The 13,521-nt window shown below is 40.7% G+C and overlaps 1 protein-coding gene across 2 annotated transcripts in view; it reads left to right on the top strand.

The window, feature by feature from the left end:
• Nucleotides 1-13,521, top strand: part of LOC146173969 (ornithine decarboxylase-like) — a 49,634-nt gene that overhangs the window by 22,423 nt on the left and 13,690 nt on the right. For both annotated transcript variants that reach the window (XM_084583449.1, XM_084583448.1), the window contains exons 2-4: nucleotides 5,466-5,558; nucleotides 9,278-9,374; nucleotides 11,050-11,126. In XM_084583449.1, the coding sequence (XP_084439575.1) occupies nucleotides 5,475-5,558; nucleotides 9,278-9,374; nucleotides 11,050-11,126 (258 nt within the window). In that variant the 5' untranslated portion in view covers nucleotides 5,466-5,474. The remainder of the gene's footprint in view (nucleotides 1-5,465; nucleotides 5,559-9,277; nucleotides 9,375-11,049; nucleotides 11,127-13,521) is intronic.

Below are 13,521 nucleotides of genomic sequence, written 5' to 3'. Positions count from 1 at the left end.
TTTGTAAACACGGGCTATTATGGTTATGCCCTTATATATTATATTATTATTCTCAAGGAAGTGAAGCCCTTGTTCGAGCGTTATTGGCAACTAGTGATGGACTACAAAAATATTAATATGTTGCAAGCTGAACTAGGGGCCTGGTATGGGCACTGGTCGACATATCTTGGCATCAGGATTCTGAGTGGTTCGGTCGCGACATGAGGAATGTTGTCTAGGACAGCCCTGCAGAGCATTTAAAGGTGCTTTATGTCACTTAGGTTTACATGCAGTAAGAGTAAGAAACGTCTCCTCGTTTCTGCGGTATGTAATCTAAATCTGAGCTTTCAAGGAGGCCGTCCCCGACGCTCACGTCGTTTAGAGGTTCGTCCTTTATGCTGGCTCTATAGTATGAGCGAATACATCGTTATTTATTTTAAGGGTTCCGAACCAATAGATCGTACCCCCAATTCTTGACGGTGAAGCATAACGCCAATTGACTCCACAGAGCTCTTGCGTGAAGAGACGACTAGAGCAAATGTAGAAATCAGTGAGCATGCCCGGCGAGTTAAAGTGAACTAAGGTGCTAGAATCAACGTTTTTAGATACTGTATATTAAAAACTAACAGCTTTATTATCATCTTGAAGATGCCGGCAAGCAAGCATTAAATTTATTCCACCTATTTAGCGTGGTATGTCCATAAAGAGGTGTGTAACCATTTTGCATTTACGATTGCCGGGTGACTGTTGGTGGGGAGAAACTTTCAAAGTTCACCCAAATGCTAAGACGGCAAAAAGATACTAGAAGTAATTTCTGATATACTGGCTGTGAGGCGCGCAGGCTAACGCTAGGCTAAAGTCAGCTGTGACCAGGGTGAAACGTTTACCGTTCTGAATGATGTGCATTGACAGTTGAAGCTACCAAGACTTATAAGGTCCAACGCTTGTGCGGAGTGCACGCATTATGTGTTTGAAATGAAAAACGGCAGAAACATTGAAGAAGCCATAAGCAGTCCTATCTATTGAAATGATTCATAACATCTGAAGGTCGTGCGTTTTCTGTTATTGTTTAGCACCTTTTCTATTATATGTTAACCAAATGTCCACAGCCATCTGAAGAAATCAGGTACCGGGGGGTCGGATGCCATAGTAGGCTACATGTGTTATTTTTGGGGATTGGCGAAAGTGCAACTGTGTATCACTTCAACTGAGGATAAACAAGTTCTTAAATTCGTTTTCCGAATGTGAGTCAGGCTGTGTGAGTAAGGTGTAGCTCTCTCGTATGTTCATAAAATGATATGTGCAATTTATAGGCAGTAATTCACCCGTCAGATGCAGCTCAGCGAACGATTTTAGAGCAGGCGGAAATTGGGAACAGAAACATAATAAAGACAAAACGGGAACATGCTGATCCACCTGGAATCCTGTAGCCAGCTGTGCGCGAGTGTATGTAAAGAACTGAAGCTGTTGGATGTGGGGCAACATTGAGACTTGACTTGATTTTTCGGTTGCGCTAACTAAAGCCGTTTCAAACTGTAATTGATAATACAGCGAAGGATAGATTTAAGTGAACGGTGCACTCACAATTTGCAGCAACGTCACAGAAAAAAAATTAATACCTAAAAGGTCCAGAGAACTCTGCCCATGTTACAGAAAAAAGATTACGCAAAAGTAGTTAATAATAAAAGATAATGTGCAGGCGGGGAATAGTTAACCCTCGCCAAATCACTGCTGCACGGTCTTGCTAGAACTAGAAAAACCAGTTGCTGGGCTATTTGGTGCATTGAAAGTAAAGGAAAAGTTTTACAGGGATTTTTTTTTAAGTGGTGAAAGTCGTCTTCTTATTTTCATTAGTTAGGAATAGCCTAACGTGATATTCATAGCCTTGACGGTGGTGTGAAGCGTTTGTGGGCGTTGACGTTGCAAATAGTTTTTCGCATGCGCAAAAAAAAGAAAGAATGTTTTACTTTTTGGTGTTTCGAATAAGTGCAAACAGTTGGAGATCAGCGCCGGCCTTGTCTGTGCCTTTTTTGTGAATTTGTCTTTGTTTACGCTGTGGAACTTATCCTTTACTTGCTATAACTAACATTCACCGTTGTGTCGGATCAATGTTCGACCTGTTTGTTGAATGAGTAGGCTCATTGTGTGTAGAATATGGTATTCATTCTTGCATACAAGCATTTGATAGTCGGTAGATTAAAGACATGCGGTGCTCTTTTACAGAGTAGTCTTTGAAGGGAAGGTGCCGTACCCAGCGGTCCTAAAAGATGGCAGCATATCGGGGAAAACTACGGCCACCGTCAGTATCGAGAAGGTGCACGGACGTGCAACCGTAGGAAAATGTTTCGCCCGAGGCAACTTACTAGGCTGTGTGGCATGAGGACCATTATCTATAGCACCGCTGGCCTCTTGTCATTTTCTGTACACTGCGGCTGCACAGAATACCAGGGTAAATTTTACATTAAAGCTGTAAAAGGGAAATAAACAGCTGACATCATTCATATATAGCACGCTCGTCCACTTTAGGCATTTTCAGTTGATTTACTTTGTCTAATTTGCTCCCATAGGCTGCTTATGGAGTTGCGTTAAGGCCTCACCGAGGTGTACATTTTTTATCTCCTACAAATTTTGAATCAGTTTTAGACACTTTCGCAACAAGAGCAAATCAATTTACCCTCTGATACATAACGAAACGGCTGCTGTCTGGAAATATTTCTCATTGTCAAGGATTGCAAAGCTTTAGGAAAGCAAACCTCAAACGCATGCTCCGTGAAATAATATTACGCATAGGTGGCCATGAGAGCAATGTGGATTCGGCAGCAAAGGTAAAATGACCCATTTTGAGCACCGTGATATATAATGTATCCCAATAAGATATACTGTATAGTACTACTTAAGCAGCTTTTAAAATATGCATCATGATATCGAGAACCTTTGGAGTGGGTTTTAAGAATGTAGAAGTGATCTTGTTGATGGCCTGTGCAATATAGCTGTAGCCATATGATGTCTTACCATTATGGCAAGTGGCATTGCATGTGCATCAGTGCTATGGTAACGAATTTATAGCTATCGCGGGCGAAAATCTAGATTCTGTTGAACTTTTTGCATATCCATAGCATCACGCAATAAGATTAGGAACAAATGGTTGAAACCGTTGCTACAATCACACTAACGAATTAACCATATCACCTGCGAGTGAATGAAAATAGGCAAGTGGGACAGCTTTGAATGGTTTGCGAGATGCGAGCCGCAGACAATGTATATTCTGGTAGATTTCTGGGCTGCGACTGACGCGTTGGAGCAGGCGTATTGCTTGTAGGGCGTCGGTGCGTATGGCAATTTTGGCGGTAGGTAGTAAATTTGTGACGGACAGAGAGCGAAGCGCGTCTTGGAAGCCGACCAGCTGAGCAAAGAAAGAAAGAGGTTCTGCAGAAAAATATCTGGATGTGGTATTTAAGCGCCGGCCTGCAAGGACAATGAATTGCAGTTTTCGTTTCACAGTTGTCAATGCTGGCATCTATATATACAATAATTGAACCTTGGGGCAGCTTCGTGTCCTGTTCTACGATTCTTTCACGAATTGATGATGCCGCATAAGGTGTGGTCGGTCTCTAAAGGTCAGTAGGTTTGTTTTCGCTCAGTTGGACAAAATGTTATGAAGGAAGAACTGGTGATGACGGCGGCAATATGGTGTACGGTGTAGCATAGGCCTGGAGTTCTCGCAATGAGTGCAAAAAGGTCCCCTTAAGGCTACAAGCGTCACGGCGTTGATGTTCCAGTTCATCTAATGTGTTGAGCTAAGCGTTCTCTTGTAGTGCCATGCCCGGTGTGATGCGAGGGAGACAAGTGATGGTTCTCATAGCGTCTCTATTTACTACGTCTAGATGATCCCATTCAGCTCTTGTCAAGTGCTCAAACTGTGTAGATAAATAAGGCGTGGATGCAGAACCGCTGTCACTAAATGCCATGCGACATGGGAGTGAGCGCCACCGAATTTAGGATCAATAAGTGTTATTAGGCTCAAGGTCTGCATCGCCTTATTTTTACCATAAAAAAAACAACCAGTCGGTTCCCATATGGTTCACAATTGTACTTGCGTGAGCTGATGTAGGGTCTCGTGAAGCTGCCAACTCAACTTATCGATGAGCAGCTCATAAGAGGTAATATCCTGGTGTTATATGGTGGTCATAACGCATTTTCTCATTGAAGCACAAAACAGGTAGGCAAATATTACCTTTGTTTGCATCTCAGTTAGAACCGAACGAAAAGTAGGCGTCGTCCTCACAACGACAAGTCATGCGTTGAAAACCAACGTGCAAAATAAAAAGGGGAACGTAATTTTTCACACGCGGGCATCTTGCTCTGGTGCACGCGGTTTACGGCAACCACAGTGAAGGGGTTTGCTACTTACTAATCAATATGGTACCTTGAAATGCTGTTCGGGTATCACGTGTTCTGATTTCAAGACTGTGGACTGGCCGGGCAGCTCACGAACAAGGCAATCTCAAAAAAACTCTGAAATGATGTTCTGGAGTACTACTGAAGAATATTGTCAGGTACCAAGGGTGCTGAGTAGCCGTTCCGCTTGGGCATGGTGGAAAAATTTGAATGGCTACCCCAAGGTTATCTCAAATCGCGGCATGTGTTGAAGCTGGAGAAAAACTGTGCTCTTTATTTTTGGAGCAGCGTTGATTCGAGAACAATTTGCTGCTGCGAAACCTCAATGTGCATGGTTAGACTCATTGCCAAACTCGGATTAAACACATTGTGAGATGCGTTTCACTTCGTTTCATTTTATTTATTCCAATGTTACAATTGAAGCTACATATTCATTACGCTAGATACACTCGGTTTTACGTACCACTAAATTTTACCTTCATGTCACCTGGACATAATGAAGTGTGGGTGTACACGATTCCATGGTGTCCACCTGACGTATGGTGCATCTTTCTTTACCCTAAAATAATTATTATTTGGCTGCGTTTCCACAGAGGCAAAACAAAGAGGCGTCCGCGTAATGTGCAGTGTCAGTGCACGTTAGATCCCGAGGTGGTCGAAATTACTGTGGAGCTCTTTACTACGACACCCCTTTCTCTCCTTCCGCTTTGTCAACCACCTTGTTCCGTTCCATTACGGCGCGGTTGGGGATTTTTTGTTGAGCATCAAAGTTTTTCAAGGTCAAATTTGCTTCTGTGCGAACTGCTTGAAACCCTGGAGTAGTGAAGCTCTCGCTTCAAAAAGCTCTAGTTTTGAGTCTTTAATCCACAACCACTAGACCGCACTTGGACAGTGTTGCGAAATACAAAGACAAACAGGTTGCAATAAACACCAATAAGCAGGTGCGGCGAACTCTTCGCAGATGAGTTGATGCAGCTTTAGGGGTTCACAATTCATGCCCCTGCACCCTGTAGCTCTTAGCACCAACGGAAGATTTCAGGAGAAAATATTACGAGAGTAACCCTATCGATATTTCTTTCTCTCAGCAGCTGCGAGACATGGAGCACTCAAATGGAAATACATTTACAATTCATACGGATGGAACAGTCTCAGAGGTGGCCAAAAGGATCATAGGCATCCAGGTGCGTCTGAAAACATGTTCCAACCATTCTAATGAAGTAGCCCAGTGCCTATCAGATTAGTACTGGTTTGGCTATGCTGCAGCACATGCCTTGCGCTGCGTAAGTTCTTAGTCACGGGCTAAAATAAGTCGACTTTTGAACGAGCCAAATAAATCAGCGAAAAAAGATATATGATATTTAAGTTTTTTATTTCTCTTTGCTGTACAAACACTAGAGCATGAGCCCTTTGGCACGACTCTGAGATGTTTTGTGCAGCATTCAACCACATTAATCACAATCATATTCCTTAGTTAGTTCACACTGAAACTTTAGTCAGGGACTTCCTTGTGCTTTACTTGAAAGGCCTGGAGTTCATGTGAGTTTTCAATGTAGAACGGGTTTTCAAAAAGTGACATTTCTCAGCAGTACAGCCCTAGTTACTTTGTACGCAAGCCTTTTTGGCCGATTTCCTTTTTACAAATCCGAGGAATAGAGTTCCGGAAGCTGTCAAAACCATCTAATCTGTTTCATACTCGCAGCGCCTGTACAAAATAAGTAGAAATAGCAGACAAATGAGATCTATTCTTCTACCCATTTTTAATCAGGATAGAATTGTGCTTCTGGTCGCCTTTCTTTTTACACTCTTATCCGAAGCCGCACATACTTTTTCGGGCATATAGAACTACAATTTCCCAACAATATTTATTGAAGTTCTTTGTATATTGAAACTTAAATTCACAAAGGAGGCAAAATCGAAAAGATAAGAACCAGTCCAGCTCCGTAATGTTCCAATCTCTACAATTTAGCGCAGGAAGTTCATAATGAGGTTAAAATTGAACCTTTCACTTCTACAAGCATGAACTTGAATTCGGCATACAAAACCACTACTCTCTATGCACCGCCTAATTACACCATGTATTCATAGTTGGCTAAACAAACCAGAGTCCCGGCTATTTCAGCAGGTGTGAAGATTTTAGGATGAGCTTCATTATTTATCTGAAGGCATGTCACTTGACGTTTCAGATTCATTAGGACAAATTCAGATCTTCACGCAACAAACAAATCTTCGTAAATCTCTTTAGCAGAAGTTCATGGATTTTCAGCCTTTTTCGACAATTTACTCTGTTGATCTAGCCTTTTCAGGGGAGGAAAAAAAGAAATCTTAATGTTCTTTCTGCCCTTATAGTGCCAAAGCTTACATATCCTCTAAATACTCTACTCTGAGAAACACAGAAAAGCCGATGGTGTTTAATCTAGAGCTGTGGCCGCTTATAATGCCATTTCAGCTGGCGTGATGATGGTGTCCTGTGTGCTGTTTATAAAAATATGCATTCATATAAATAGCTGCAGACTCTGCCACCTGAAATTGAAAGCAAGTAGCAATCATTGGAGGAAACAGGAAATCGATGAAATTGGAAGCGAAAACAGAGGGCAAATATTTATAAACGAACTAAATAAGAATATGTTGCCTCAAAGAGTAGTAGAAAAAGCAGAAAGGTAGTTTTACATCTTGAATATACTAAATTTGGGCAAGTGCTTCACAATATGTTTTTAACTACTGTATATATACCGGATATTTCCTTATTTACATCAAACGAACGCCATGAGTTTTCATTTTAAAACTGCCACCGCCATGACAGTCATATAATTTCTTCCGGTACTCGAGTTTACTTCAGGTTACAATAGCAACCTGTGGAGTTCAAAGCAAAGTTACTTTAAAGTGTTGAAAATTAGACATTAACTCTTGGGGTGGATCAACGATTCAGTTACTGGATGTTGGCTGGTTACCTGGAATAGGCCTTTTTATTCTTCGAAACCACCGCTGCCGTGGCTCAGTGGTTACGGGTCCCCATTCATGATAGCCAAGACGCGAGAGCAACCTCAGCCACGACAGCGTCCTTGTAATGGAGGCGTAAGAAAGGCGCCTGAAAAAGGGTTCATCAGGCCTTTCAAGCCAGGCTTCACAGAATCTGGTCTGAGTCTGAATTATAGCAATTTATAAATCCAAGAACTGTAGAGGAAATCGATACACGCACGTCAAGGATTCAACGCCGTTCAAGAAAAGAGTTAAAATCTGGCTCTCGCAGATAGCAGGCAAGCATTCTGTAAGAAACATGCATTCGTTTCCTTTCCCCGATTACCTGTTTACTACTAGCGGAATCTTTTTGCAGCCTAACTGGAATCTCAGAAATGCGCAAGAATATTACCTTACTAATTCCTTAATCAAGACACTTCGCCTGCGCTCCTGAGGCGGCGCCACTTAATGCCTATCGCAGTATCGCAATTTAGAGCGTTACCTTCGAAGTGAGAGGTGAAGAGCTTTCTGCCTCAATATGCTAGAACAGGTGATGTTGTGTAAAATAACCTGTGTAAAAAATAAAATGCGTGGTTTTCCTACAAAATCAATAAAACGCACCTTGTATTAGTAATATTTTTTGTTAAGTGGGTGTTCTCTAAGATCTGTAAATACTAACTCCAATATGGAGATAATATATGTGCAGACTTGATCACAGAATGTCGCAACCTATAGGCGAAACACTAGGGAGCTTTTGGGCGAAAATTAGGGAGCAGGTAAGACAAAAACTTAACATAAAATCCCGAAAAAGAAACAAATGCGGCTGTGTATTAGGCAGTACAGTTGGAATGAACAATACTAAAACTACTGCAGTTGCTGCAATTTCTGCTGCGTAAAAGTTTCATGCATGTCTAGTTTTTCGGACAGCAGGAAGCAAGGTTCAGACGAGAGCTTTATACAGCAATCATTCATGAATAACTCCAAACCATCGCCTTGTACATTGCACATTTTCTCTAAGAATTGTTTCTGTTAGAATAGACAAGGACTGGAAATGTATTTTTTAAACTTTTTAAAATGTTAAATGAGTAATTTACTATTGATATGAAAGTTTTCGGGCGGATTTCCTATGTCTAAATTGCGTATTTGATCCTGAAAATCAAGGACTAGTCGTAACGCAATACTTTGCAAAATGACTGCCTTTCAGGGCATCATATACATAAAAATTAAATGGACCACAATTAGTTAAGTAAAGCAAGTGAGTAATATTAAACATTGTTACCTGCAATAAATAAAAGGGTGAAAATAATATTTTTTGCGATAATATTTTTTGTTTGCTGTAAAGGCCAACGTGAGAGCTAAGTCTAACATTATATATGGGCTGAAAAGACCACATGAGAAAACACGTACACCTGCCGTGGTGGCTCAGTGTTTAACACGCTCGGCTAATGATCTGAATTACCCGAGTATGAACCCGATTGCAGCATCCGCGTTCCGAATTGTATAGCACGCAAGTGCGTCCGTGCGCTTTATGGTCTCATACCATGTTATAGATCCCCACATATTGTGCAGCCAAACAATGTTTTAAATTGTACGTTTTGAAGTAGTACATCATTCACTAAGGTGCTCCGAAAAAGAAAGCACAAAGATATAATGAACCCTTCGAAACAATTTTCATGCCCACAAGACTTTCCATGAGAAAAAGTAAGTCTGCACACGCATAGGCGTCATAGAAGGTTTGTTAAAGAAGAAGCGATAGCTTAAACATTTTTTTTTCTATGGAGGTACTGTAGTAAGGCAGAGCAAGAAGAAGAAAAATGTATTCTGGAACAGGTTTTGCCTCTGCCAATTTCATGTTCCCTTCTACTGAAATGGTGCTAAGTCGGTACCGAGCAGAAAGCAATAGATTGGTTCTATTTAGCTTTGCCCTGCCTTGTCTCTTCTACAGGAATACGATGATGCCTTCTTCGTCTGCGATGTCCGGGACCTCCTCAGCAAGGTTGATCTGTGGAAGCAGGAGCTTCCCCGGATCACACCCTTTTATGGTATGCGCCAAACAATCTTACATGTCAACGCTATGAAATACGAGCCATGCGACTGGAAGTGTTGAGAGAAATTAAACCGTGAATGCTCCACTAAAATTTTAATGAAAACTATAATATTTGAAGTGTGTACATACGTTGTGTTATTTGCTAGTACGTATATGAGGGCTTTCAAAATTATCTGTACTTCAAATCCTCCGGCTATTTTAATCTTCCAGCTATTGAGAAGGATACTATCATCGTATTTCATATTTAATTCTCGACCACTTAGACTTTTTCTAGGAGTCTGTAATTTACGACAATAAACAAACAATTGTCAATAAAGCAAAAAAAATGACTTCCGCAGAAGAACGTATTTTTTCAATTACTGGATCGGTACCTTTATAGCGAGTATGTGAACGCAAGATAAGGTACTGATATGTGTCGCCCACAGGGTCGTGACAAAAGGTAAGCAACACAGTAATCGCACTGAGGGCAGTCCGAACCCGTGTCTGCGCAAAAAGATCTGCTTCTCTTAGCGCTGCTTTTATTCTCTTGCGTCCTAGCTCAAACTGCAGCTTGTTGTACTGTGCCCTAGAGATTTTCATCTGTATAGAAATTCACGGGTGCTCATTGCAGTCCAAACACCTTCAGTATAGTGATACAAAAAACGTCGCTTTGAACATTTCTTGTCTTAGCACGATCGTGTCGGAGAGCGCGAAAGAGCGGGAAGAAGTGCAAGCACACCCCCATCTACTTTGAAGGCTGCGTCTGATAACAGTTGATAAATCGCCGCGTTGATATAATCTGATTTTATTTACCTATACAGAATCCCAAATTATTTTATAAATTTCAAACCCTTGGCAAGCAGGCTTCCTTGTACGTTAGATGTTTTACCTTGTAGTGTTGGGGCACTAATAGAAGCTGCTGCGAGTGCCCGTAGAAGGAGCTGCGAATCAATACGTTTATCAAGTAGCAGCGCATTTTTCAATACATTAAAGCCAGCCTCAATTGATTTTATTGTGTGTGAATTATTTTTAATGAATTATTAAACATATATTTCTGCGATCCTGACACGATGACTGCAAACTGGTATTTATGGTGCAAATGTCTTGCATTTCCAGCTTTTGTGTGCGGCTCATAAAAATAAAGCACCCTGCGGCGGACCAATATGCGCACTTCGCAAGTTATGCTCAGATTATAGCTAACATTGTGTAGTCACTTCGGCTTCCTCCATGGTACCGAATACTCTTGGTGATCAATCGCCAGCTGACTGCACTCATTCCAACCAGATTGCAGTCATGTATCTGTGCTTGAGAGAATACAATAGGGATATCAGCATGCAGATCAACGCACACAGTCTGTTCTTTGAACATTTTTTGATGTTAAAAGTTTTGTAACTGATGTTATTTGAAGATCCGTTATAAAACTTCACCTTACTAATAAAACCACTATGTGTAATTCGTAAGGAACTATGTCATCGTTATCAAAACAAAGGAGGATTTCTTCCCCGTATAATCCTTATATATGTAGCCATGTGCGACAAATTTTGTCATTGTCAGATATTGAACGCTTTATATACCTCTACATAATAAATATCACAGCCCACATTCACCCCCGTTTTTGTCGTTTACATAGACCTGCAGCAATTCACATCAAAAAACTTGGTTTTCATTATAAACTTTATTATGCATTTCAGCCATCAAGGCATGCACGGATCCGGTCGTACTGCAGCTTCTTAAAGACCGTGGAGTCAATTTCGACTGTTCAAATAGGGTACGTTGCGTGTGTTTAGTAAGGGGGTGTACTGTAATACTAAATGGCAAAGATCTGTCACCAGCCTTTGTTGAAGAATGAAAAATTATCACAGTACTTCTTTCATTAAAGTTTTATGTTGATGGTAATGTCGCAGCTCGGGTACTGTGACCTAGGGCCTCTACGTTCCCGTGATTACGAATTCCATGGCAAGAAATGATGCTTTGTTTTCTACATTACTGCTCACCAGATAGGTCTTACTTCATGACTGAAGCCACAGTTAGACTACGTTTAAGTAAAATATTTTTGTTACTAATGGCTTTGGTAATGCACCGATGAAACAGCTTAAGATGCTCTTTTTTATGATCTCTCGTGTCATTCACTTTTATATAAACTACAGGCGAAAAGCAATATGTTCGCCGGTTCAGACTTGCGTCAATTCTCCTTTCATAGTTTTCTTGTAGAGTAAACTGGATATTTGTATCGCGACAAATTTTATAAGGATCGGAGGAATAAAACACTATTTTTGAATTCTGTTATTGTACTAAGACAGCCAAAGAATATGACCTTCTGTATGGTCGACAGTATTTTAATTGTAGCCTTTTCTAAAATAATAATAATCTAATGTAAATCAACAAGATGATGAGATAGTCCACAGACGTGATCTCGGAAAAGATCGCCGTTACATTGTTGGAAATATTCTGCCATTTCAATGTGTATAAAAATCACAAAAACTTCCACTTTTACATCATACCGCTAAACACTGAAATAAAACTTCTTGCAGACAACTTTGTAATAAAGATTACGAAAACGGTAAATGAACCTGTATAGATCTAAGACATTTTGGTATTCATTGTTACTAGCCCTAGGAAAAGTACACGCCAGGAAGACCAGAGAACAACGGACAGACCTTCCAAAGAAGTAAAAGACAGGAGGACAGTCAGGCCCGGACATTAGTTGTTATTGTGTACCTTACCCTTGAAAATGTGGTGAAATAAGAATGCAGTCTTGAACGTCAACTGCAGAGCTAGTTTTGAGCTCACGGTTGTCTCGCCGCAGCTGGAGTGGCGTCAGAAAAGCGCGCCGACTATATTACGATCGCTTCATGTACAGGTCAATGCTTCGTATGTGCTAAATCAACGTGAGCAACGGCAATGCGTCCGCTCGCAAAATGTCAGAGATATTATCTATCGAGCTAACATTTCAGCAGTATAAGTCAAAGTTATACTTCAACGGTAACAGGAAAAGGCGCCCTTCCTCTCTGAGAGATTCATATTGAGGTGAACGAGATGTAAGGGGGCAAAAACTGAATAACTACTTTCCGGTTTGAACGCTTGGATTTTTCAAAAAGCGCGCAGGGGGAAATATCACGTAGAACAGAAAACTCCATGGCCGGAAACGACTGATTTTCCTGTCAGGCGTTCCACCAAAGTCATGAAAAAATGGCGCTCGAAGCTTTAAGCATTGCCGTTGAGGCCATCGCTCAAACCGCTGACAGTGAGCATGAAGAAACTCTGTCATCATTATAAATATTACAACTGCGTCTCAAACGGACCAGAATTTCCGAATCACTTACACATCGTAAACTGTAACAATGTGTGCTGAGTATATCACTTTTCTTTCCCCCTTTCAAAACCAATTAAGTTCCCAAACTTTGCTAGCGAAGGTAGCGGAATGTTTAGATCATAACCTAAAGAACAAAAGTAACATTGCTGCCTGTTGAAGCGCGTAACACTAAAGGTTTGACATTTATTTTCCAATAAGGCAGTTAGCAAACGAATGAGGGCAGAAAATTCATTGTATAAGGTTGTACGATTGCCTTCCACGCAAAAGAAGGCAGCAAAAAAACCTTAGCCGGTAGCGGTTTTAAGAATGTTACTAAGATCCCGTAAAAAAATAAAAAAACGTTTCTTCCATCTGCAGGAAACATTAAAGTTGTCAGTTTATTTTGCTTTAAGAAGTTTACCATGCAAATGAGGCCAGACAGTTACCTCAAAATGAACAAAAGATTCCTTTCCCCGGAAAGGAAGGCAGTCAGTTTTGAAAGTAACTGTCTCATTATGAAATACTGAGTCACATATCAACGTCGCCTCACTAAATTCGCGTTTGGGAATTGAAAATACTGACTACACAGAAAGGGTGTTGCACATTTTCCCCAATTTAGGGTTCCCTGAATACTACTTTTGTCTTCTGCACCGAAATAAAAAGAGCTGATTTAAATATAAATCTTATGTATAGATGAAGCGGATAGTATTGACAGGCAATCGAAAGAGTATATGTAGATATATAGAAAGACCTTTATGTTAAGGGTAATGTTAAGGATTAAAATATTGCTTTCTCGTGCTGAAAACCTCCGCTGCGACATTGCTAACAATGTTGGCTTTTTACGGAAGCTTTTTGTTCATTTGAAAAAAGC

Source organism: Amblyomma maculatum, chromosome 11 (genome assembly GCF_055883805.1).
Source record: "Amblyomma maculatum isolate TAMU_Amacu chromosome 11, ASM5588380v1, whole genome shotgun sequence".
Classification (NCBI taxonomy): domain Eukaryota; kingdom Metazoa; phylum Arthropoda; class Arachnida; order Ixodida; family Ixodidae; genus Amblyomma; species Amblyomma maculatum.
This window is presented reverse-complemented; position numbering and strand designations above follow the sequence as displayed.